This window comes from Nannobrachium achirus, assembly GCF_963921795.1.
Source record: "Nannobrachium achirus genome assembly, chromosome: 2".
NCBI classification, from domain to species: domain Eukaryota; kingdom Metazoa; phylum Chordata; class Actinopteri; order Myctophiformes; family Myctophidae; genus Nannobrachium; species Nannobrachium achirus.
This window is the reverse complement of record NC_137811.1, coordinates 976,846-1,004,587: the sequence shown is the minus strand read 5'-3', so window position 1 is coordinate 1,004,587 and position 27,742 is coordinate 976,846. Positions and strand designations below refer to the sequence as shown.

The following is a 27,742-nucleotide window of genomic DNA, read 5'->3' as shown; positions in this document are numbered from 1 at the left end:
GTGTCTTTTGAATCCTTCTAAGATTTTTGGAAAAAAGCTATGTTTCTGTCAGCAATCTGGCCAGCCATCGTCAAAGAAAAGGTCCTTTTCACTTAACTGGAGCTCAGTTAGTCTGTTCTTGAGAGACTACTATGTCAGTGTTTCTCCAACCTTTTCATGTGAAGGACCCCCAAAATGATATTTATTTGGCCACGGACCCCCATCTCAAAATATCTAGTTCCAGGGACCACCCAGAAGCAAAATTTGAGTTACAAACGTTCTCTTTGAAAATACATATAATATTCAAAGATTTGCACACATTTTCATGACTTTTTTCAAAAATAGGAGATCTACAAGCTCACAGCGCGAGCTTGTATATCTGCTATTTTTCACTGGTTAAAGCATTCAATAATTCTAGGCCTAAATGGGTCAAAGACGAAAACGATCCTCCCTTCCCTGCACTATTATGCTTGAGCCTCACCTACTGTACATATACAAAGATACTGTGATGCTGAACTGCACCTACTGTACATAAATATATACTGGGAAGTTTTTAATTATACCAACCTGTTGTACATAGAGCACACTGTGAAGTTGTTTACAAAAAGTTAAAGTACAGTAGCTACTACGGGGAAATAATGCCATTGGTGTATAAAATACACAAAACTTTATGCAAATGTACAGCTGAGGATGCTTTTTTTTTCATGCTTTGCTCTTTGCCTTTTGCACTCTTTCCTTCCTACGTCATTATTACTTATTATTTTTAAGGCTGGGACTTTAACTGATTAATTGCGATTAATTAATTACAGAAATTTAATGCGATTAAAAAAATGTACGCATTTTAATCGCACTTAGTTTTTGCACCACAGAACCTTCAGTTGCGGGCATACCGATCATAGCGATGCACCAACCAAAAAGAGACAACAAACGCAAAGGGAGAAGTAGCCGATCAGAGCGCTTTGCTTGGCCCAGTGGATGCGAAATTTAAAAAACTCACTCATGATTCACTCGTACAACAAAATGTGTTTTACTTGAAAAAAAATGCTTCTTAGGTCAAATATTTATATGCAATTAAACATGTGATTAATTTTGATTAATTAATTACAAAGCCTCTGATTAATTAGATAATTGTTTTTAATCTTATTTTTTTTTTGCTTATTTTATATATACCACTGCAAGAAGCCAAAACTAAAATATGTTTTACTCTTATGTACCTGTAAAAACAACCTTGAACCTTGAGTGAGTGAAGAGTGAGTGAGCACACAAAGGAGCATTATGCTCCTCATCTGGAGTGGTACTGGAAGAAGCAGGGGTATACACATAACGCCACATTGTCGCAGCCTGTGCAGACATACTGTGTCTCCTTTTGGATATTCTGGTTCGAGCAATGCTTGCACATCCGGAGGGGCTTTGTCTGCTTGCCAGCGGGCTGGACTGGCACCATCACGTGACCTGCAAATAGAAATAGATGCACTATAATTGGTAAAATGGGACCTGGAAATAACGTACTTCATGCAGTCTTTTTTCACCCTCTAGCAAATCTCTTTGCCATTTGCCAAAAGAGACGATCTACAAGCTCACGAGTCACGTTGCAACGTGTTGTGAGCTTGTACATCTCCTATTTATGGGCAACTGTTCCACCCCAGGATAATGGATGTTGGGGACATTTTGATTATCGCGATTATATTGTAAATCGTAAATTTCTTGGGTCACAATAATCGTGACAAGTAGGGCATTCACGAATAGTGATTTTTAGAATTATTCGACCTCAAAGTATTCGAATAGTCGAATATTCGACAGGACTGGCCAAACTGTCAAATATTAAGTAAGCAAGAGGCGAACATTGTGAAAATAGCCAATCTAGAGGCTCACAACGCCTCGCGTTGCGAGGCGTTGTGAGCATGTAGATCTGCTATTTTCACAATATTTATCTGCGGAACCGAGTCACATTAAATGTAATACCTACAATTCCAAGTGCTTGTCAGGGTGGGGGTCCCCAGTTCAAATATGTTTATCTTGGGGGTCGTGGCCTAAAAAGGTTTGAGAACCCCTGGTATAGAGCATTAACAAATTCATCCACCAGGGGCATTGACAACTCATTCTTATGACTTCCTATCTAGCCAAGTTTTATAAACTATATATGTTTTAAAGACAAAAATATATATATATTCGACTTCGGTGAACAACGTCAAATAGTGACTTTGATATTTGAATATTCGAATATTTGGTGAATGCCCTAGTGACATGAAATGTTCATATCGTCCCATCCCTACCTGCAAAGTTCACATCCAGCCTCTCCTCAGGGTCTCGGTTGCTGGGTGGGACAGGAGGCTCAGGGACAGGTGGGGCATCAGGTGGGTTTGGACCGTTCGCTTCGTCAACCCCGGCAGGTCTCAGTCTGGTCCAGGATTTCACCAGCGCCAGGATGAACCTCTTCAGGGTCTTCGGGCGGCCCCCTCGGTTCTTTGCCCTGTACACAGGGGTGGGCGATATGGTGATAATTATCGTTGAGACGATACAATGTCTCCACGATATGCCTTTTCAGAGGTATCGTATATATCGTGATACAATTGAGGGAGCCTTGTAAAAAAAATCCTGTTTAATCGTTAATACAGAGATTGCAGAATTCAATTAAACCTGCATTTTGGTCAAAATCATCAGTTCTCAAACTTTAAAATGTCAAGGTCTCCACTTAACTCTGACAGTATACAACAGGTCCATTTGGTTTCATTTGTATACTGTCAGAGTTATATATTTGTAAAGTTCACTTTAGACCTCAAAAAAGGGACCCAGAGAGTCTTGTTTATGTCAAGTAACTTAAAAAATAACCATAAAAACCAACGCGAAAAAGAATCGTGATAAAATCGTGTATCGTGATACAGCTCGGGAAACATCGTGATATTGTATTTTGACATATCGCCCACCCCTACCTGTACACAATGAAGGCGTTGGCGAGGGCAATCTGGAACATGTAGGCCACGAACTTGAAAGACCATTTCTCGTTCTTCCCAATCCAGGGGAAGTAGGCGATCTTTTGGTCCAGGCGATCCGCGCCATTCATATAGAGATTATATGCGAGCACGCAGACGGGCTTGTGTTGGGGGACTCTGCCACTGTGCCCTTTCCGTTTGACCTCGACTCTCTTCATCTCATCCTTGTGGAGGGTTGTGATCATCCGGACGATGCGTTTGTCCCGCCATGCCAACACCATCACGTCGCCATTGTGACGAGACACGGTTTCCCCTACGGCCAGGTCAGACACCGAGACATCTCTGATGGCTGGCGGTTCCCCTCTGTGCACCCGAAGTGTACCGCAACAGTGCATTTGGTGACCGAGGAGGAGCCTACACATCTCCACACTGGTATAAAAGTTGTCCATCCACAGACGATAGCCATATCCTTTCAAGCCGTCGATCAAGGACTCCACTGTGTCCTGCAGGTGACAGTTGGGGCCAATGTAGGGCTTCATGGCGTAACAGTAGCCTGTTGCTGACTCCGTCAGGATGTAGCTCTTGAGGCCGAGTAGTAGCTCTTTGGCCGGGTTGTAGACTCTGAACCCCAAGCGCCCACTCCAAAAGAGCATTCCCTCGTCGATGCTCACATTTTCAGCAGGTTGATACATTTCTTTGAACTTCGCCAGCAACAGGTCCAAGACAGGGCGGACCTTGTGGAGTTGGTCACTGGCATCAATTTGTGGATTGTCGTTGAAATGCAGAGAGCTCCAAATTAGCTGGTATCGGTCTCGTGCCATGGTCCTACTGAAGTACGGTGTCGACGTGGCTTCTTCCTGGGTCCAGTAATCCTTCAGGCTTGGCTTCCACACGAGGCCAGTAAGGAACATCAAGCCAAGGAAGTTCTTCAGCTCCACCAGCGTGAGGGGTCTCCAGTCATTCGAAAAGTACAGGTTGGTGTGGTCCACGATGTGCTGTAGCAGCTCGTCGCACAGGAACAGCTCTGCGTAGTCAACGGGGTTGTCTGACTGCAGAGCCGCGGCGCTGCCGCGAGGACCCGGATCTCCACTGAACGGAATGTCCTTGGGGTTCCAGCTCCTCTTGTCACGCCACTCCGGAGGATCCGTTGGCCCAACGGCCTCGTCCTCTATGGTCACAACATTTCGGGGATAACAAAGGGAAATAATTAGAGGTGGGACGTCTTTTTTTTTTTTTATATAATTTATCCCAAGATTTTGCAACCCATTTTCACCCAGTGCCAATTGCCTATGTAATCCTGGGCTCTGCTCTCCCTCTACCGCGCCTGGGGAGACAACGGACTGACCTCATGCTTCCTTCAATGCATGAGTAGTCCAAGTTGTTTCTTTTCACCTGACAGGGGGGATTTCCCCGGGATGGACGTAGCGCGTGGAAGGAACACGTTATTCCAACCAGTTCCTTTCCACTCCATCAAGTGCCCCGGCTGGCCAGGGGGAGGCATTATTGAGACCAGGATTACAGCATGTTTTTGTGAGGGTATCAACCCTAGGAGACATGGGGAGAACATGCAAACTCCACACAGAAAGGCCCTATCGACGACCCCACCTAGGGTTCCCCCCGGCGGGAATCGAACAAGGAAATTCTAGCTGTGAGGCGAAGCGCTAACCACTGCGCCACCGTGCCCCCACGAATCGAGTCTTTTGAAATGAACGATAGGATTCGGTTCACAGTAGGGAGCCGTTCCTTACCAATGAGTAAAATGTAGAAAAATAATTTGAAAATAATGCTTGTGAGCTTGTAGATCGGCTATTTTCAAATGGCAGGTTTATACCAATATATGTCCGAAATAAATGTACATAGGGTTTAATTTATTTGTAATTATAATCAAAATTTACAAAGTAACTAGTAGAATGAGCCAGTCTTTTGAACGGCTCTTGAAAGGAACGGATCCCATAGATCTGGCTCACTTCAAAGAGCCATAAATCCCATCTCTAGAAATAATTTAGGAAAATGCACAAAATCTAATCAAAAATTTTCAACCGCAGCATTGCAGTCTTGTCCATGACTTTGTAAATTATACACGCATCTGAACAACAGAAATGTTTTTTTGTTTTTTTTTATCTAGTACAGGGTTCCCCAATAGGTGGCTCGCGGGCCCCGCGGGGGGCTACTGTCTGGCCCACACCAACCCCAGTAATAATGGTGGTATAAGAGCAGCAACAAGACTAGTATATCGTCATTGTCGGGTGGAAATCTCGTATCTCCAAATTTGTACGTTCTTTTGCAAATCATACAAGGCCGTTGCACAAAAGTAGTGAAAACAGCAGATCTAGATTTTAAAATGATAAATTCAAAACGAACGGTTTCGGACATACAAGATTTTCACCCAACAACGACGAAAACTGTCGCTGGAGTAGCGGGAACGCCACCGTCGCCCCCCTGCAATGTTGTGGCCCTCGGCTTGGTACCTTAGACATAATTCGGCCCTTGGGGAAAACTAATTGGGGAACCCTGATCTAGTACAATGCAAGCTGGCTTCTGTTGTATTTTATTGGGACTGTCAGGTCGCAGTTACGGTCAAAACCTCGACCAGTTGTCCGTCAGTCAGTCAGTCTGTCAGTCAGTCTGTCACACGTCACACTTTTACCCTGCTCATATCCCCGCAACCGTTGCCCCAATCCATGCCAAATTTTGCATACACTCCTTGCCTGCCAAACTCTCACATGCCCCTCTTCTAGCGCCACCATGAGGCCGATTCTTGCAAAACACATTTTTGGACACTGCTCCTACAATTTTTGCCCTAAAATCACGCAAATTGGTACACAGTATGTCTACACTCATCTCTTCAACATGGATCTGTCCCATATAGCGCCACCATCAGGACGATTTTTTCAAACACATTTTTGGACACTGCTCCTACAAATTTTGCCCTAAAATCACACAAATCGGTACACACTTGCTCTACACTCATGTCATCAACATGGATCTGTTCCATTTAGCGCCACCTTCAGGCCGATTTTTTAAAACACATTTTTGGACACTACTCCTACAGATTTTGCCCTAAAATCACGCAAATCGCTACACAGTATGTCTACACTCATGTCATCAACATGGATCTGTCCCATATAGCGCCACCTTCAGGCCGATTTTTAAAACACATTTTTGGACACTACTCCTACAGATTTTGCCCTAAAATCACGCAAATCGGTACACAGTATGTCTACACTCATCTCATCAACATGGATCTGTCCCATATAGCGCCACCATCAGGACGATTTTTTCAAACACATTTTTGGACACTGCTCCTACAAATTTTGCCCTAAAATCACACAAATCGGTACACACTTGCTCTACACTCATGTCATCAACATGGATCTGTTCCATTTAGCGCCACCTTCAGGCCGATTTTTTAAAACACATTTTTGGACACTACTCATACAGATTTTGCCCTAAAATCACGCAAATCGCTACACAGTATGTCTACACTCATGTCATCAACATGGATCTGTCCCATATAGCGCCACCATCAGGCCGATTTTTTCAAACACATTTTTGGACACTGCTCCTACAGATTTTGCCCTAAAATCACGCAAATTGGTACAGAGTATGTCTACACTCATCTCATCAACATGGATCTGTCTCATATAGCGCCACCATCAGGCCGATTTTTTCAAACACATTTTTGGAAACTGCTCCTACACATTTTGGCCTAAAATCACGCTGCGACCTGACGGTCACTTATCTCCCGAAAAGGGAGTCTAACTGGTCACTATACCTGCATCACTGGACTCGATCTCCATCTCCTCCTCCTCGTCCGAGGCTTCGGACTCAGGATCTGAAAATGTGTAGTTTGTAGAGTGGTTTATATCTTGTGATGATATTGAATTGTTATTTTTCATGTCATGTTTATGAATTGAATAAGGACCCATATGGAAAAAGGAGTGTTGGAGTGTGGAGTGTTTGACTTTCACATTCCATGTTTTGTGCATGCTGGCATCAGAAATGAATATAAGATAAACAAAACAAGACAAGACAAGACAAGACAAGACAAGACATTTGTTGGTTCTAAAGCCCCTTTTCCACTGACATGGCCCAACACCACACCACTCCACACCGCCCACTTGTGCCAGGTTTTCCAGTAAAAGGACCTGGGTAGAGTGGTGTGAAAAAGTGGTACTAAATGTGGTACTAAAAAGTATCCAATCCAGAGTAGGTCTGAGCTAGGCCAAACAGGGCCAAACACTTATAATGACTGATCACTCACTGACTTTTCATTTAGACCACCAGGATATAGTTGTGATACATGATAATAGATTCTATTGTGTTATAATCACTGTTATAATCTATTATGGTGTATTATAATTATCATTATATTAATACTTTATAGTGTATTATATTCACATTTATAATTCATTATAATATAGTAGGATAGTTGTAATACAAATTTATATTGTATTATAATCAGGGTCAATTTGTTTCTTACCGATAGGGGTGCGCTCTTGTGTAATGGAAAATGTGAGCGAGTGTTTTCTGCAGGTGATTCAGTCCGAGTGTATCAAAGGGTGCGTTCGGAAATGTGCACCGGGTGTGGTTAGGGTTAGGGGTTAGGGTTAGGCATAGTTTTACTGAGGTTAAGGTTAGGGTTAGGTTTAGGCATAGTTTTACTGAGGTTAGGGTTAGGATTAGGGTTAGGTTTAGGCACTCGCTACACTGAGCACACACCCGGTGTGCATTTCCGAACGCACCCTTTGATACACTCGGACTGAATCACCAGCAGAAAACACTCTCCTGGAAAATGTAGATATTTTCATGTGGTGCTGTGTAGTGTCATGTGGTGCTGAAGCTGCAGTAGTATGTTATAATTAGGGTGACCCAGTGTTGATTTCGTCGACTAAAACTGACGGATATTATTTGTCGACTACCGTTATTCAGTGACAAAATAAAAAAATAAAAAACTATGCTATGATGTTTGTTTTTTTTGGTGGGCCAGTATGAGTCCTCGCGTGTATTTTTATTACTGCCTTCCGTCAAAAAGCCTTGCCACATACTGTCCACGTAAAGGGCTTTTCTCCTGCATGAGTCTTCATGTGAGGTTTTAGATGACCCTCCTGACTAAAGCCTTTGCCACAAACCGTACATGCAAAGGCCTTTACCCCTATATGAGTCCTAAGGCCTTTTCCACTGCGTGACTTCTCATGGAGTGAGTTTGTTTTGTGTATTTTGGGTCCTGGGTCAACCTTTGCTCAAAGACAATCTTTGTCCTTTCACATTTTGTGTGATTTCAGTGTGTTTAAAGCTGACTGACCTTCCCTGGTCTCCATCCACTCATCACTGTCTTCAGTGACGCTAGATTCAGTCTGGACCAGACCGGGGCTCCTCTCCTGCTGTTGTGGGGACACTTCCTCTTTACACACATGGAGGGCATCTAGGCAAAAGATAAAACAAGAGACAACGTTGAGTAGGGCTGTCACAATTATTACATAATCGTCTAATCGTGATTATTTGACATAATCGTGATTATTTTTCATAATCGTCATAATCGTGTCCATGTCAAAAATAGTGGAAATAGCAGATCTACAAGCTCACAACGCGTCGCGATTGTGAGCTTGTAGATCGGCTATTTCCACTATCAATGTTCTTTTTTAAGTATAAAGTATATGTCAGTAATTTCTTTGTATATTTAGCTTATGTGTCATATCTGCCATGTGTAATTCAAAGCCTAAAAGCCAAACAGAAATGTAATTGTCAACAACAAAAACACAATTAAATCGTTAATCGCAATTATTTGAGAGAAAATTAATCGTTGTGTAAAATGCCATAATCGTGACAGCCCTAACGTTGAGGGTTTCAACCTTATACTTTACATGCAGTGTTTCCTCTGGTTAAAGGACAACTTTAGTTTTTTTACAACAAGGGTTCATATTTTAGATAGTCATTAGAGAAAAGAAAAGATGAGTGTTAAAATGTTTTCAATTACTTCTTTCTATCGTTTTTGTGACTTTTGTGGCTAAATAAGTCTTTTTAGCTTTTTAGACACAATAAGCCCATTCCCAAGATGCACTGCAATCTTTCATGGTCAGATGTGACTTATGGGGGCTGGTGTAAATAGTAATAAAGAAATTGCCGGCTTATTGTGTCTAAAAATACCTATTTACCACTGAAATCAAAATAGTAAAATCTCTAAAACGATAGAAAGCAGTAAATGAAAACATTTTAACACTCATCTTTTCTTTTTTCTAATGACTATCTAAAATATGAATCCTTGTTGTAAAAAAACAAAGTTGTCCTTTAAAACTGTAGTAATGGAGGAACTTTACCAAATCACTGTATACAGCAATTGCTTGATGTCCTGTGTAAAGCTCTTTGAATAGAGGGTTTGCATCATATGCTACCCAGCGTGAGTGTTCTTCAGTACTGTAGTACCACCTGGTATGGATGCTTGTCTGCAGCCCTTAACAATTGGGGAGCCAAACTCGTTCAGGGTAGAGTTATGGCCACTAGGTGTCCCCCTGCCACAGGAAGTTATCTCGTTCACAGACGTGGCAACAAACTGTTAACTTTTTGAGCCTGCAGCTGCCCTTTGAATGACCTGAGTGCATTACGTCACCCAGTCAGTGTAGGCAGCCCCTCTGGGCAAGACATCACGGAAGATTCTGCTTTAGATTCTACTTTGAAACATAAGAACGGCTTTATCTAAGAATGACATGAAAACAGCCCCATGGAAGCAGAGAGCTGATTGTTTTCACGGCGACACTTTACCGCGATTTTACCGCGATTTTTGGATTTTAGTTTCGCGAGCGTTTGTAAACAAATGGATTATCCTCCTCAATCTTCTCTGGACACGCACGTGCACACGCACAAAGCGTAAGTCAATGGTGGCAGCAGCAACAGCTATAAATGTTATAAACCTTAGCAGCCCATGTGTTAAGTCACAACTGCTGCAACAACTGAACATTTGTTCAAAGATAGTTGGACAACCACTTCAGAGGCTATATACGACTACGTATGATAACAGCATTCTAAGGTTGGCAAGAAATATTACCTCTAATAGTAGCCATGTGTTGCATAGAGAATATAGGTTGCTGCCTTCAGGAAGGAGATACAGTGTTCCAGCATACAATAAGGTCAGACTAAAAAGGTCCTTTGTCCATCAGTCGACTTTAAGGCTTAATCAGGAGTTCGGCCATAGGTAGGCTTGGTGGTTGGACACTGCTCTTGTCCATATTATCCTTATGTATGTAAACCTGTCTTGTTTTTGTTTCCTGTGTTAAATGTTTGTATATATGTTATGTGTCGCATACATGGCGGCTGTGTCGCAAGACTGACAATAAAGTACTATATCATATCATATCAGTCCGCAGCAGGAAATCGGTGAAAATCAGTAACCAAGATGCTAAAAATAAATAAATAAATATCACATTTTTTTCAACTTTCTTTTTATATTGATATTTTGCGATATTAATAAAGGTTATGAATATCGACTTCGATTATCGCCCGTTCCGATAATCGGTCGATCCCTAGGAGTTATCCTCAAGAACAGCAGTGTGGGCATGTGTCTTAAACAGGGTGCTGCTAGGGACGCATGGCTCATTGGTGAGTGTATCGCCTTTTTTTCTCTCCTCCTTCACTTGGCTATGGAAATTCAATTCACAGGATTGTAAGGCTTTGGCTAACTATTAGTATATCCTTACCATAGGTCAGGGTTCCCCAAAAGGCGGCCCGCGGGCCGGGCTACGGTCAGGCCCCCACCAATAATGGTGGTATAAGAGCAGCAACAACACTAGTATATCGACGTCGTCAGGTGGAAACCTTGTATCTCAAAATGTGTACGTTCTTTTGCAAAGTAAAGCCCTGCTTCATTCAAGGCTGTCTCACAAAAGTAGTGAAAACAGATCTACAAGCACGCAACGCCTCGCACGTTGCATGCTTGTAGATCGGCTGTTTTCACTAGTTTAAATCATTTTTAAAATGATAAATGCAAAACGAATGGTTTTGGACATACAAGATGTTCACACGACGACGACGATATCTGAACTGTCGCTGGAGTAGCGGGCACGCCACCGTCGTCCCCTGCAATCCTGTGGCCCTCGGCTTGGTACCCTAGACATGATTCGGCCCTTGGGGAAAACTAATTGGGGAACCCTAGGTGATATCAACCTAGCTGATGACACCATTGTACACCCACAAGACCCAACAGCATGAAGCCTACAATGAAAGCCATTTCCACACAAGGTCAATTGAGGAGCGCACCATCGCCGTGCAGAAAGGCCACAGGCTACAGGCCACATAAGCCTGATAAGGTATTAACTCTTTGAGTGCCTATCCCGAACTAGTTCGGGATATTCGGGATCAAAAACAATTTTTTATTTGCTATTTTACTTACCCCGAGCTGCTTGGAGCAACGTGGGTGGTCCCGGCTCGCTAGCCGCTAGCCAGCTAGCCATTCTACTCTGTCCGACGATATATTCCATTGAAAATGGTTTAAAATAAAGTTTAGACCCCCCCAATGTTCACCCAATGTTCACTGTAGGCGGCGCGACGTATTCCAGGGTGCCTATCCCGAACTAGTCCGGGATATTTAATGAAATGAATAAAAATGATAAGAGGCCTTCTGAAGCCTGGCCTGATTTTTGTAGCTACTAGCCGAAAGCTAGCAACGTCCCGGCCGGACGTTATTTGCGAACGAAATCGCCAATCTCCGCCTAATCCAATGAAAGACCGCATCTTTGAAGGCTTATATCTCTGGATTGTGTCTTTAGGGAAGCGGCGCGAGGTTTATTTACGGCGAAATCGCCCAAAAGATTAGAATAGAGTTTGTAGATCGGCTATTTTCACTACTTCTTAAACATTTGTTTTCTAATTCATGGAATTTCTTTGATTTTTCTTTTATTTATTCGTGAAATTACTTAGAAAAAAAAATCATAGCATATTCATGAAAATCTTAAGATTCTTTGGTAAATTGAAATAGACAAAATATAGGAGACGAAAGAAATGAAGGGACCCATAAAGGGTCCCGACCCACTGTTTGGGAACCAGTGTATTAGACAATCATGACCTGATAACAGTAGTCCTATATGCTCCAACAGTCTATAAATCTGCTCCCATCTACCAAAAGTCATGGCCAATTTCCATGGCATGCCCCTTCCAGCAGCATTGCCCGCACCCATCAACATGCCACTGGACACACCTATTGGCACTGAGGACAACAGGCCAGAACTATTCACTCGTTTTTGAAGTTCAGTTCAGTTTATTTCCAGCTCTTTTGGACAACAAAATACGTACAGGTATATACAACGGCACAATCACATGAAAGTAAAAAAAGAAAAAGAAAAGGAATCCATTTGACATAGTAAAGTGTCCAGGGGACATGGATAAGCATAATGCTTATAGTGCAGGGCTTTAAGGGGAGCAAATGCTAATTTCGAGCAAATTTGTCTTAAAGCGCCAAATTTTGCACAGATGTAGCCCAGGGCATGCTCCAATGATTTAGCTAGGGCACCCGAGTTTGTGACCTTCGGGGTCGCCACAGCGGCCAAATCAAGTTGGGCTCCCATCGAGAAGGAAAATACCCAGAAAAACGTTTTTTTTTTCTTTTCTGGGTATTTAAGTAGGATGTGAGGGGTCTAACTAGGGGTTTGTCATGATCCATTGCAAGCATTTGTTTTGCACAAAAAACATTCCTTGGGCTAAGAATGGTCCCAGGAAACGATGGTTTTGTGATGAAAAGTGATCACAAATCACAGTTTTATGGGCGTTTTCTGATGCCATTTCTAGCCCAAGGAATGTTTTTTGTGCAAAACAAAAGCTTGCAATGGATTCAGCATGATGACAAACCCCTAGTTAGACCCCTCAGATCCTACTTAAATACCCAGAAAAAAAAAGGTTTTTCTGGGTATTTTCCTCCTGTATAGAAGGTCAATGGGAGCCCAACTTGATTTGGCCGCTGTGGCGACCCCGAAGGTCGCCGACTCGGGCACCCTAGCTAAATCATTAGAGCATGCCCTGAGCTACATCTGTGCAAAATTTCGCGCTTTTAGACTGATTAGCGCGAGATATCCTTAAGTCCCCCGACTATCTCTTCCTGTTTGTAAATGTCAAAGAATACATTTTTACCTTTCCCTCTGAATCGATTGATGTTAGTGTTTTGGAATATCATCGGCTAGCCCACTCCACAGTAGCCTCGGAAACCCAGGCTTATTTTGGCGATCGGAAGAAAAATAAGCCTGGGCAAGCCCCCCTATAACTAAGGCACAATCACATAAAAGTAAAAGTAAAAAAAAAAAAGAAGAAAAGTAATGTCCAAGGCATACGTTTTCAAGTCCATGAAAACATGAAATTTTAATTGTATAAATAAAGTCAGTATTATTCATGTGAACTGGTTTTTTAGGCTTATCCATTATAATTATAAAATCGCTATAATTTATCACTCGTTTTCCACCGCGGATCACGGTCTTAAACAGGGTGCTGCTAGGGACGCATGGCTCATTGGTGAGTGTATCGCCTTTTTTTCTCTCCTCCTTCACTTGGCTATGGAAATTCAATTCACAGGATTGTAAGGCTTTGGCTAACTATTAGTATATCCTTACCATAGGTCAGGGTTCCCCAAAAGGCGGCCCGCGGGCCGGGCTACGGTCAGGCCCCCACCAACCCCAGTAATAATGGTGGTATAAGAGCAGCAACAACACTAGTATATCGACGTCGTCAGGTGGAAACCTTGTATCTCAAAATGTGTACGTTCTTTTGCAAAGTAAAGCCCTGCTTCATTCAAGGCTGTCTCACAAAAGTAGTGAAAACAGATCTACAAGCACGCAACGCCTCGCACGTTGCATGCTTGTAGATCGGCTGTTTTCACTAGTTTAAATCATTTTTAAAATGATAAATGCAAAACGAATGGTTTTGGACATACAAGATGTTCACACGACGACGACGATATCTGAACTGTCGCTGGAGTAGCGGGCACGCCACCGTCGTCCCCTGCAATCCTGTGGCCCTCGGCTTGGTACCCTAGACATGATTCGGCCCTTGGGGAAAACTAATTGGGGAACCCTAGGTGATATCAACCTAGCTGATGACACCATTGTACACCCACAAGACCCAACAGCATGAAAGCCTACAATGAAAGCCATTTCCACACAAGGTCAATTGAGGAGCGCACCATCGCCGTGCAGAAAGGCCACAGGCTACAGGCCACATAAGCCTGATAAGGTATTAACTCTTTGAGTGCCTATCCCGAACTAGTTCGGGATATTCGGGATCAAAAACAATTTTTTATTTGCTATTTTACTTACCCCGAGCTGCTTGGAGCAACGTGGGTGGTCCCGGCTCGCTAGCCGCTAGCCAGCTAGCCATTCTACTCTGTCCGACGATATATTCCATTGAAAATGGTTTAAAATAAAGTTTAGACCCCTAGTCTAAACTTATCTCGCGCATAGTCCTATATGCTCCAACAGTCTATAAATCTGCTCCCATCTACCAAAAGTCATGGCCAATTTCCATGGCATGCCCCTTCCAGCAGCATTGCCCGCACCCATCAACATGCCACTGGACACACCTATTGGCACTGAGGACAACAGGCCAGCACTATTCACTCGTTTTTGAAGTTCAGTTCAGTTTATTTCCAGCTCTTTTGGACAACAAAATACGTACAGGTATATACAACGGCACAATCACATGAAAGTAAAAAAAGAAAAAGAAAAGGAATCCATTTGACATAGTAAAGTGTCCAAGATGCTGGAAAAGGGGACATGGATAAGCATAATGCTTATAGTGCAGGGCTTTAAGGGGAGCAAATGCTAATTTCGAGCAAATTTGTCTTAAAGCGCCAAATTTTGCACAGATGTAGCCCAGGGCATGCTCCAATGATTTAGCTAGGGCACCCGAGTTTGTGACCATCGGGGTCGCCACAGCGGCCAAATCAAGTTGGGCTCCCATTTTTCTGGGTATTTACAGTAAGTAGGATGTGGGGGGTCTAACTAGGGGTTTGTCATGATCCATTGCAAGCATTTGTTCTGCACAAAAAACATTTCTTGGGCTAAAAATGGCCCCAGAAAACGATGGTTTTATGATGAAAAGTGATCACTAAAAACAGTTTTGTGGGCGTTTTCTGGGGCCATTTTTTGCCCAAGGAATGTTTTTCTGTGCAAAACAAATGCTTGCAATGGATTCAGCATGATGACAAACCCCTAGTTAGACCCCTCAGATCCTACTTAAATACCCAGAAAAAAAAAGTTTTTTCTGGGTATTTTCCTCCTGTATAGAAGGTCAATGGGAGCCCAACTTGATTTGGCCGCTGTGGCGACCCCGAAGGTCGCCGACTCGGGTGCCTTAGCTAAATCATTAGAGCATGCCCTGAGCTACATCTGTGCAAAATGTCGCGCTTTTAGACTGATTAGCGCGAGATATCCTTAAGTCCCCCGACTATCTCTTCCTGTTTGTAAATGTCAAAGAATACATTTTTACCTTTCCCTCTGAATCGATTGATGTTAGTGTTTTGGAATATCATCGGCTAGCCCACTCCACAGTAGCCTCGGAAACCCAGGCTTATTTTGGCGATCGGAAGAAAAATAAGCCTGGGGCAAGCCCCCCTATAACTAAGGCACAATCACATAAAAGTAAATAAAATAAAAATAAAAATAAGAAAAGTAATGTCCAAGGCATACGTTTTCAAGTCCATGAAAACATGACATTTTAATTGTATAAATAAAGTCAGATTTGTTCATGTGAACTGTTTTTTTTAGGCTTATCCATTATAATTATAAAATCGCTATGATTTATCACTCGTTTTCCACCGCGGATCACTTCCTCATTTACTCAAAGCGGACAGCAGCAGGAGTGTCATTTCGAGACGCCGGAGGACCCGGCGAAATCTCGCCGGGCAGCATAGAATGTGCCGCGTTAGGTTAGATTAACTCTACAGTGGCACTCGGCAAGTTGAAACACACATTACTGCAGTACTGAGGGGCATGGTGGCGCTGTCAGTGGCTGTCAGTAGTGATGTCTGCTCACAGCTAGAAGGTCCTGGGTTCGATTCCCGCCGGGGACGCTGTGGGCTTGTTCTCTCCTCCGCATCATCAGTGCCCACACCCTAGGTGGGGTTGGCCAAAAGGCCTTTCTGTGTGGAGTTTGCATGTTCTCCCCATGTCCCCATAGGGTAGGTACCCTCACGAAAAGCATGCAGTCTCTATAATGCCTCCCCCTGGCCAGCCGGGGCGCCTGATGGAGGGGAAAGGAACTGGTTGCAATAACGTTTTCCATCCACGCGCTAACGTCCAACCAGGGAAGCTCCCCCCTGTCATGTGATAAGAAGCGGCCTGCTCACTCCTCATGCACTGAAGGATGCGTGAGCTCAGTTCGGGGCTCTCCCCAGGTTGGCAGAGGGAGAGCAGAACCCAGGATTACAGCTTAGGCAATTGTCACTGGGTGAAATATGGGTTACAAATTTAGTATAAAAAATAAACTAATAAACCTGAGGGTCGTACAGACTAGCGGTTTTCCGTACTACCTTAGGCCTAGAATTATTGAATGCTTTAACCAGTGAAAAATAGCAGATATACAAGCTCACAGTGCGAGCTTGTAGATCTGCTATTTTTGAAAAAGTCGTGAAAATGTGTGCACATCTTTGAATATATTCTATTTTTTTAAGCAAACGTTTGTAACTCAAATGTTGCTTCTGGGGGGGGTCCCTGGAACTAAATATTTTGAGATGCGGGTCCGTGGCCAAATACATATCATTTTGGGGGTCCTTCACATGAAAAGGTTTGAGAACCACTGGCATAGTAGTCTCTCAAGAACAGACTAACTGAACTCCAGTTAAATGAAAAGGACCTTTTCTTTGACGATGGCTGGTCAGATTGCTGACATAGAAACATAGGTTTTTCAAGAAAACCTTATAAGGATTATAGAATCGGGTCAAAATTCTAATTTTCACTATTTTTTCAAAAACATAGCAGATCTACAAGCTCGCAGCGGCGGCACTCGGTGCCGCGCTGCGAGCTTGTATATCTGCTATTTTTCAATAGTTAAAACATAAAACAATGATACACAATAATGTGTACCCGTTCTAAATTATTTTTTTTCTTTTAAACCAGTTCTTTAAAATAAAAATAAAAGTATATATGTATCTATTGTTGGTTCCGGTTGCAGAGAGCCCTTGCTATCGCCTCCACAGCAGTGGCAATCCTCCCAATCCCCTGCTCCATTCTCTCCACCGCCCTCAGCAGCTGCTCCTGGTTGTGGAGCACCGCCGCCGAGACCACCTCCACCCGGTCCGGTGCAGACGCGCCAGCCGGAGCTCTGCTGCGTGCGGCAGCGGGGGCGGATGAAAACGTGGATGGCGTCTCGTCACCGTCGACCGTCCGTGGTCGAGGAGGAGCGGACGCGGCGGATGTAGCTGTGCACAGTATGCGCGTGCCAGCTCCTGGGTGGGTGGCAGATGAAGGTGTTACTGTTGATGGCATCTCGCCATCATCGACCACCCGTGGTCCTCGAGGAGGATGAGGAGGAACAAAGGAGGAAGCAGACCCCGTGGAGTACTGCGAGGACGCCGACTTTTGGGAAGTGGGAACGGATACCCCGGATGCCGAATCATCCACTTCTTCACCTATTGAAAATTGTTCACAATTATTTGATTACCTCTTTTTTTTTTTTTACTTGTATCCAGTTTGATTAGTTATTTATTTACATTTAGTCATGCAGCAAACGAGGGGGACATCGATATTTCTACGCCCCATTTAGTCCATGGGCCATAGGAGATGTCGCTCTCGGAAAGGTTGCAAAGGTTACCATGCATTTTTGAGACACAGCTAAATTGGTGTTATCAGCCGCTAGAGTTGGTGTCCCATTAACTTTACTATTCACGATATTCCTGGCCATTCTATGGAGGCTGCCATTTTCCTTTTACAGAGGGCGCTGGAGCATTTTTAAACATCTTTTCACTTCCTCCCAAGTCGAAGAACAAAGAGATCCCAAGGAAGTGACAGGGAATTGTCTGTTGCCAGATATTGCCAGAGACAAGCGGCCAGGTCTATGAATAATAAGCCCAATAGAATTAACTAGGTTCAGTTTTACTACTTTAAATTTACATTTGAAAATAGCAGATCAGCAAGCTCACAATGTGTCACATTGTGACACATTGTGAGCTTGTATATTTGCTATTTAAAAAATATAGAGGAAAGAAAAAACGAAAATAATTTGAATATTTTTGAAACATTTTAACAACACAAATCTGTGTGGCGGTCCCACCACATATTTTCAGATGGGGGTCTGCGACTGTGGACAAATCTGTTAATCTGGGGTCCTTGATATGAAAAGATTTGGGAACCACTGGTTTAAAAAATTTTAGAAAGTAAGCCCAATAAACAACGACACCAATTGCTTATTATAAGCAGACATGGCAACACCGGTTCATTCAGAGCCAAGAGCCCAGAGCGCCTCTACTGACACTTTAATGCAAGGACACAGGAAACCAAATGATGTTTTTTATTTTCTTTCAGGATATGAACAGGAAGCCGGGGGCGGGGCCAGGAATATCGTGAATACAGGGGAGAAAAAAAGCAAAACATTAATCTGCTTTAAGTAGCATATGAGGGGTCAAACTAGGGGTTTTTCATGATTCTGAATCCATTGCAAGCATTTGTTTTGCACGAAAAAACATTCATTGGGCTAAAACGGCCCCAACAAAAGTGTGAAAAAGTGATGACTCATCACTTTTCATCACTAAACCATAGTCTTGTGAATGTTTTTCGTGCAAAACAAATGCTTGCAATGGATTCAGAATCATGAAAAAACCCTAGTTTGACACCTCATATGCTACTTAAAAATATGCTTTTTTCCCCTATAATGTAAAGTTAATGGGACACCAACTCTAGCGGCTGATAACACCAATTTAGCTGTCTCAGAAAGGGTTATCATACCAAAGTATAATCTGCAGATATAGAGCTTTTCAAAATGCATAGTAACCTTTGCCACCTTTCCGAGAGCGACATCTCGTATGGCCCATGGACTAATTAGTCCAACGAAGGTTTAGGTTTTAGGGTTAGGTTTAGGCATAGTGTTACTGAGGTTAGGTTTAGGTTTAGATTTAAGGCATAGTAGCATTCACCAGGTTAGCATTCACCAGTGTCGGCAGGTTAGCATTTCACCAGGAAAGCATTCACCAGCGTCGGACTAATGGGACGTTGGACTATCGGATGTCGGAATAACGCTAAGTGCTCGCAAGCGAGGCTGCTTGGAGGGAATGCCTAGTGTTACGTTCATCAGCAAAATAAAAAGCAGTACAGTTATCAAGATTGATTTATAGTTGTTTACGTACCATCTGATGAAGTTTCCGCCTGCATGGCATCTGTGTCCAACTCCTCTGCTGATGGAACCCCAGAGATAGCCACCTTTCCTATTAGGAGAATAGTTGCATTAGTCCGAGCATTTCGGGCAAAAATCGTGCATTTTATGATATTAGCATGACATTTGGCACACAGTTAGAACATGCCATATGGAACATTTTTGGCTATAGGGCCATCGCAGATTTGTCTTGGGAAACTTTTGGGAGCCAATAAAAGTTGGGCTCTCATAAAATAAAAAATACAAAAAATAAATCTGCTTTAAGTAGCATGTGAGGGGTCAAACCAGGTGTTTTTCAGGATTCTGAATCCAATGCAAGCATTTGTTTTGCACAAAAAACATTCCTTTCTGAAAAACGGCCCTGACAAAACTGTGAAAAGTGATGACTCATCACTAAACCATAGTTTTATGGGGGCCGTTTTTTAGCCCAAGGAATGTTTTTCCTGCAAAACAAATGCTTGCATTGGATTCAGAATCATGAAAAACACCTAGTTTGACCCCTCACATGCTACTTAAAGCAGATTTATTTTTTGTATTATTTTACAGTATAGTAAAGTCTATGAGAGACCAACTTTTATTGGCTCCCAAAAAGTTACCCAAGACAAATCTGCGATGGCCCTATAGCCAAAATTTTTTCCATATGGCATGTTCTAACTGTGTGCCAAATTTCATTCTTTTATCATAAAGTGCACGATTCCATCAAAATAGTGCCCGAAACGCCTGGACTACCATGTCCAGGCGTTTCGGGTGAAATCATGGGACAAATGTTAACGGTAAGGATCTACATAAAAATAAGACCACTCTACATACCAATAATGCCACATATCCGTTCGTCCATGGGTGACGGCGTTCCTAGTCCCGAGTCCTGCCCCTCCCCCACGGCAGTCCGACAGCTTCGCCGCCTTTCCATACGCTTCTTCACGTCCATCTTCAAGTCGGACCATTTCTTCTTCACTTCCATCACAGACCTTTGATGGATTGAATACTTTAACAGTTTGCAAATAGTACAAGTGGTACGATTATACAATCTTGCTGAAAGGATAACAAAAAAAAAGCCCTAAGGGCTTACGTGAATTGAGTGGGCTATATTCACCTCTGCGTAGCACTAACGGCATTGACGTTGTTGGTGATTTCTTTCCATGCACTTGCTTTGTCCAAGTTGTGAACTCCGGACGCCACCCTTTCAAATATAATACTCTTTTTTCTCTCCACTCCGTTTAGGAGCACCTGGATCTCGTTCTCGCTGTAATTTTTCTTCTTTTTTCTCTCCGCTCCGCGAAGGAGCACCTCGATCTCGTTCTCGCTGTAACTTTTCTTCTTTTTTCTCTCCGATCCGTTTAGGAACACTTCGATCTCGTTCTCGCTGTAACTGTTCTTCTTTTTTCTCTCCGCTCCGTTTAGGAGCACCTCGTCCTTGATCTCGTTCTCGCTGTAATTCTTCTGTTTTCCTCTCCCTCCTTTTCTTCTTGCTCTCACCGTGTTGCCGATTCCTAACACACGAGAAAGTGCCGCATCAGGCTTAGCGCCTTTTCATGTTTCGCGAGCTTGGGCGTGGAACAATGCAAATGAACTCGAACGGAACGCACTTGTTATTTTACGAATGGCAGCCAACCAGATTCATCATGACATACAGTACATCCGTGATCCGCACAAAACGGGACTTCCACACTGCCTGAATTGCACGTCAGTTGTTACTTACATAATATACTCTGGATTTAGTCTGTTTATTTACACGTTCTCTTCCGGCCAGATGAGTGAATCGGGCCCATTATACCAGAAATAATATGTTAAGACACTAGGGATGGGACGATAAAAAAATGCCATGACACGATTATTGTGACCAAAATAATCTACTCTTAAAATGCCACTTTTATCAACCACCTGAACCCCTGCATTCATATTCTGGGGCAGAACATTTGCAAAAAAAAAAAAAAGCAGATCTACAAGCTCACAATGCGTCGCGAGCTTGTAGATCGGCAATTTATTGGCAAAGAGATTTGGTAGAGTGCAAAGAAGACAGCATCAAGTATGTCTACAGGTGTGTTTTTACCAATTGTAGAGGGTTTAAGTGGATCAAAGGTGAATTGATTCTAGCGTATGAAGGAGAACAATTTCACCATATATTAAAATCTGTGATACGATTATTGTGAGTGTTTTTTTTATGACAATAAACGATTATCCTCCCATCCCTATAAGACACTGGTTGATTAAACACTTAGCTTAAAATATACTCAAACAACTGCCTTATTCCCCCATGAGAGCGAGACATTCTTTCATATACTGACATGTTGATAAGAAGACATTCCTACCTACAACATAATAGGGATGGGACGTTAAGTGATATTATCGTTTAACACATTCCCCGCCATTTAACAATACCTTTGTACTCTCCCCTGCCCCTGTCTCCATAGACTTCCATGTAATTCATAGTGCACGGATCATGCACACCCATGCTTAGATAATGCACCATGTGTGTCCACATTGCTCACAGCTTTCAAACAAAAAAATCCAAAGATGGCTGCCATGTTTGAAAGATGGGGTTGCTATGGGGGTTAAACATGCAATTTCGCGATTGCTATCATGCCTACTACATTTTTTGGGGTCCAAATTTTTTTTTGAAAAAATTGAAATAATCTCGGGACTATCGGCATGCAATGAGTTAACATGATAAAAGACACTATTTAATTTATGGTGATATCGTACTCCGTCATGCACTGGGATCAATTCACCTTTTATTTGCCGAGCTGCATACCAGTTAAACCCTCTATAATTGGTAAAGGGTATTTATAATATATGTACTCGATAGTCTTTTTCTTTTTCACTCAGCCAAAAAATAGCCGATCCAGTTTATGCCCATTTATGGAAATCTTTGACCATCTGTTTGCCTGTGTACATTTATGCCCATATATGGAGATATCTGTATCTGTCTGTCTGCATCCATTTTATGCCCATGGTCTGCATAGATGCCCAGACATCTATGCAGACACAGTGCCAGTTCCGGAAAACCCTGATGTCAGACAGAATCCGAACCTTTCGTGCTGGTTCCAGAAAATGCGTGTCGGGTCAAGGCCGGGCACTGCACTACCTGCTGTGGCGGGGAACGCGCATGCCGAATTTGAAATAAGGAATGAATGCCCCACAAACTCTGATGTCAGACATCAGCTCCGCATACGGGCATCCATTTTATGCCCATATATGGAGATCTCTGTGAATGCCCTACACTTTAATGCAAACCACATTATACCTGTTGTCATAAGAGCCGTTTTGACCATAATAAGTTTGCCTGTGTCCATTTATGCCCACATATGATCAGAACACGTCATACTGAAGACATTCAAAACGTAACCACCATGGCATTTTTTGTTGACTCATGTGGCGTTCGTGATGTCAGAGCCTTTTATGATGTGATGCCACAACGAGTCAGCGCTTGTGCCGGTTTCCTCAGAAACAGCCTGATGTCAACAATCATCTCCGCATACGGAGATTCCGAACGCCGGTTCGGGAAAACCGCCGAATCTGAAGCCGGTGGGACGAACGGTTTTCGAGATACGCGGGGCACATACATACATACTCACAGATATTTCTCGCATTTATTGTAAGATGTTCCGCCACAGGATAATGGATTTTGATTATCGCGATAGTATCGTAAATCGCGATTTCTTTGGTCACAATAATCGTGATATGAAACTTTCATATCCCTCAACAGAAGAGAAGAAACAAAGCCAGAGCATGAAACTTACCGGTGCCCGGGACGTCTTCAGGTTTAACAGAAACCGTTTCGTCTGCAGGTTCCGGTTTAACGGAAACAGTCCCGGTGTCTTCAGGTTCCGGTTTAATGGAAACAGTCCCGGTGTCTTCAGGTTCCGGTTTAATGGAAACAGTCCCAGTGTCTTCAGGTTCCGGTTTAATGGAAACAGTCCCAGTGTCTTCAGGTTCAGGTTTAATGGAAACAGTCCCAGTGTCTTCAGGTTCAGGTTTAACAGAAACCGTCCCGGTGGCCAGGAGGTCTTCAGGTTCCTGTTTAACGGGAACAGTCCACGCTGGTTCTGGAAAGCTCATCTTCACCTGCAGGCTGGATTCTCCACACACTGGTCTGGAATGAAGAAAGAGATTAAGGACTTTGATGTAATATGGGTTGTAGATAGGGGTAGGGGTGGGCGATATGGTGATAAATATCGTTGAGACGATACAATGTCTCCACGATATGCCTTTTCAGAGGTATCGTATATATCGTGATACAATTGAGGGAGCCTTGTAAAAAATCCTGTTTAATCGTTAATACAGAGATTCATTGCGGAATCCAATTTAAACCTGCATTTTGGTCTAAATAGGTACTTCTCAAAATGTCAAGGTCTTCACTTAACTCTGACAGTATACAAATGAAACCAAGGGTCCATTTGGTTTCATTTGTATACTGTCAGAGTTGCATACTTAAACGTTCAAAATAGACCTCCAAAAAGGAACGCAGAGAGTCTAGTTTTTGTCAAGTAACTTGAAAAATAACCATAAAAACCAACGTGAAAAAGAATTGTGATAAAATTGTGTATTGTGATACAGCTTGGGAAAATATCGCAATATTGTATTTTTCCATATCGCCCACGCCTAGATAGGGGTGTAACGATACATTTTAACAGCGATACGATACGCATCAGGATACATGGTTGACGATACGATACATGGACAATATTGGTTCATCCATGGAGATACAATACGATACGATTCAAAGATTTAAAATTGGCAAGGCAGAAAAATGTTACTATATTTAATACCACTAGTTGTAGATGAAGTTGTGTTTTTTTTCAAAGATTGGCTACTGGTGAGTGGTGACCTGAAATTACATTCCCAAGCTTTAAAGGCCCTGACAGTCAGAAATTAGCCTAGATTTTTTTTGACGTAATCTAAACGTGTTAATGTTAATCCATTACTCAATAAATATTGATTAAAAAAACTAAGTTGCATCACTGATCTCCAAATATTGGACTAAAATAATTAGAATAGCCATTATTTAGACGTTTAACTATACTGCATTTAGACGTCTAGATCTAGATGTAAACATCTAACTCTATACTGCATTCACACCTCCGTGAAGTTGGCACCCCAACTTAAAAAAATTGTGTCATTCTATCTACTGTACCATTATCTTTGGGACACTTCCGGTTAACAGCAGACATACAAGCTCACGTCGCGTCGCAGATGCAACCGTTGAGCTTGTAGATCACACTCGGCTGCGGCGCCGGAAGCTGCCGCACACCTTCTGCGCAATGCATGATGGGATGTTGGAAAGTTGTGGATAGTGCTGAATTTGTGCTGAATTGTGCCGTACATTTTATAATTTGTGCTGGTATCATTTTTGAGATATTCTACACACCACCACTGTTCTGCTGCTATGTTCTACTATTAAAGGGATATTCCACTTTCAAAAAAACTTTTTGTAATTTTATCTTCTAATCAGGCTTTTGGGAACACCCAGGACAGTTTTTGAATTTCTTCATTCAGTATTTTTGCCCCCTTCCAGGACCTTTCTATACAAACTCATTATAACTTCAAAATCCATTTTAACCATGATAGATTCAATTAAAACACCTGTACTTTTTTCTGGTGACTCCTGACACCCTCTGAATATGTGAGCAGGCCGTGTTTTTTTTATAACATTTTTCATTGATTTCTATACATTTTTGGGGGAAATGAAAATTATTAAATACAATAAAAGATTATAAAAAAAATAAATGAAAAAGGTTATCGAAAAAACACGGCCTGCTCACGTATTCGGAGGGTGTTAGGAGTCACCAGAAAAAGGACAGTTGTTTTCATTGAATCTATCATGGTTAAAATGGAGTTTGAAGTTATAATGGGTTTGTATAGGAAGGTCCTGGAAGGGGGTAAAATGGGGGAAATGAATATCAAATATCTAAATACTGAATGAAGAAATTCAAAAACTGTCCTGGTTGTTCCCAAAAGCCTGATTAGACAATAAATTGACCAAATGTTTTTTTTTTTAAGTGGAATATCCCTTTAAGTACTGCTGTTCTACACTGCCCTCTGTAGGTCACTAGACTGTACTGCTGCTAAATTCTGCTAATTCATAACCATATCAATATTTATATATATACAAATATATATAAAAACACAATTGATAATTTCAACGGCACAAATTAGAGCACATCCAGCACTAAAGAATGAGACCCTTTTTTCCCCGATTTGGAGCCAAAAAATTGGGGGTGCAAGCCTCAGCAAAACTATAACTCAAAATGTCAAAAATGATACCAGTACAAATTATAAAATTTACGGCACAATTCAGCACAAATCCAGCACTAAATAATTACACCATTTGTATGTTTAATCATATGGGGTGCCAACTTCACGGAGGTCAATTTTACTACTCACAATTTTAGATGTGAGGTGGGGGGCTCTGAGTGCTCCCACCAAGGAAAGTAGGCTTTCAACTCCCAAAAGCCTTCTTTGTTTTGGTGACTTGCAGGGATTGAAATTGACTTTTTGAGGCACTTGTCCTTCGGAAAAGTACATTTCCCATTCACTTGTCCAGATACAAAAGTCACTTGTCCAGATAAAAATTTGACATTTCACAGTCATTTCCTTTTTTTTTTTTTTTTCATTTTTTAGCTGTGCAAACTGCTCCTATACGTTTCACTCTGTGAAATCATCAGCCAGCAAATACACAAAGGTGTTTGTCCCGCCCCGCGCCACAGACCAATCGGAAGCCACGGATTTGTGAATCCCACTTTTATGTCCCACCTCCCCTTGGAGATATTAGGCTTTCCAGATTGTGATGCGGAGAGACAAAACAAATCACGGAACGGAGTGAACAGGCTGGCAGCCAGGCTAGCTGCTGGGAGCATCACAGTAAAAGTGAAACCAAGAGAAACTTGTCGAAGGGACAAGTAACTTTTTAATGAACTCGTCCGGAAAGATTTGTTAAGCCTTAATGTCAATCCCTGCAGTGAGAGAAACTGTATTTTTTTTATTTTGACAACAGACGAGATGATCATTACTGACATAGCGTTAAGGAGTAATTCTTCTAACGCTATGGACCAGAGCTAAGCTATCCCAGTGGTTCTCAACTGTTCCATTGCTCAAAGTCTTTTAATTGCCACTTTAGAAATGTGCATACCCTGTAATACACTGGTTTGTTTACTGTTGAGGGAGAACCCTGTAATACACTGGTTTGTTTACTGTTGAGGGAGAAAACAATGTTGCACATTAAACTAATCATCAGGGGACCCCCAAAATAAATTCATCATCAACTGGTCTAAGCCGTACAGTCTATGGCGTGAACAGTGAAGAACAATGTACATACTTATATCCCCAAAGTGCCAATGAAATGTCGGGTTGGCACTAAGGCCTCAGAGGCACTTGCCCGCCGGGCAAGCACAGGTCATGTTCTACTTGCCCAAAGGTCATGCCCTGCACTTGCCTAAAAAGTAAATAGTCCATAAGATGATTGAGGTAAGATTTTAATTACCGCTCAATTTAACATTTATTTCTTTACTTTCTGTGGCTGTGCGATAAAATGTCATACCTCAATACCTCCAAATCCCAAATACCTACATAGCTATGATTGAATATGGCTTCACACTTATTTTATATTTTTAAGTGTAGCAACAGCACATTCTAGGTAAACGGTGCTCTTATTTTACATTCCGCAGACCAGAAGACAGAGCACTCTGGCCAGGTTCAGGTGTTTAGACATATCTCGTGTTGTGTTTATAGACGGTTGTGTCCCCTCTCAAATGAGCACTTGCCCAGTCGGGCAACCTGAAAGCCAACTTCCCAGTAATCAGGTTTTATTTACCTGCCGGGGGCAGGTGGGCAATGGGCAAGTCATAGTGTCAATGCCTGTCCTATAATCGATACTTTTACTTCCGTTGCACTACATCTTGGATCATAATATTATACTTTTAATCCACTACAATTATTTGAATATATGTGTTGCTAGTTACTTTGCAGATATAAATTATAATATTATGAAACATACACAAACCACTTTAGCCCTATGTTATAGCCTACATAGCTGTTTGAAACTTGTACATCTGCTATTTTCAAACATTTTTTACTTTTACTTTTGGTACTTTAAGTACGTATTGATGCCAACACTTTTATACTTTTACTCAAGTATTTTTTTTTATTACGTACTTCTACTTGTAACAGAGGGCTTCTATATTGCAGTATTAGTATTGACACTTTTACTTAATTAAAACAATTTAGTACTTGTTTCCACCACTGCCAACAATACACGATCACACATTGTTTGTTCTGTTTAGCTGCACGAGCGTTAGCAGCCAATGCCCTAACTGTTTTTTATCTTGCGTCGGTCGTTAAATATGCATAATATCCGCAACGCATCCACGGTGTGCACGATTATGTGCCAGAGTAACAATTGGAAACAACAGCAAGCAGAATACAAGAGGATTTTTACCTGAAATGAGTGAAATCTGGAGAAAGATTCAACAACAAACTCACACCGACCAACAAGCTAGCGA

The 27,742-nt window shown here is 42.2% G+C and overlaps 1 protein-coding gene across 1 annotated transcript; it reads right to left on the bottom strand.

Moving 5' to 3' along the window:
* On the bottom strand, positions 1-27,742 carry LOC308302223 (piggyBac transposable element-derived protein 4-like). The gene is made up of 7 exons (XM_080746481.1): positions 27,679-27,742; positions 22,985-23,337; positions 8,215-8,334; positions 6,685-6,744; positions 2,910-4,077; positions 2,253-2,449; positions 1-1,431 (listed from the first exon to the last, which is right to left on the bottom strand). Exons 2-7 carry the CDS (start codon positions 23,301-23,303, stop codon positions 1,262-1,264), a joined length of 2,034 nt encoding a protein of 677 aa, XP_080602607.1. The 5' UTR covers positions 23,304-23,337; positions 27,679-27,742; the 3' UTR covers positions 1-1,261.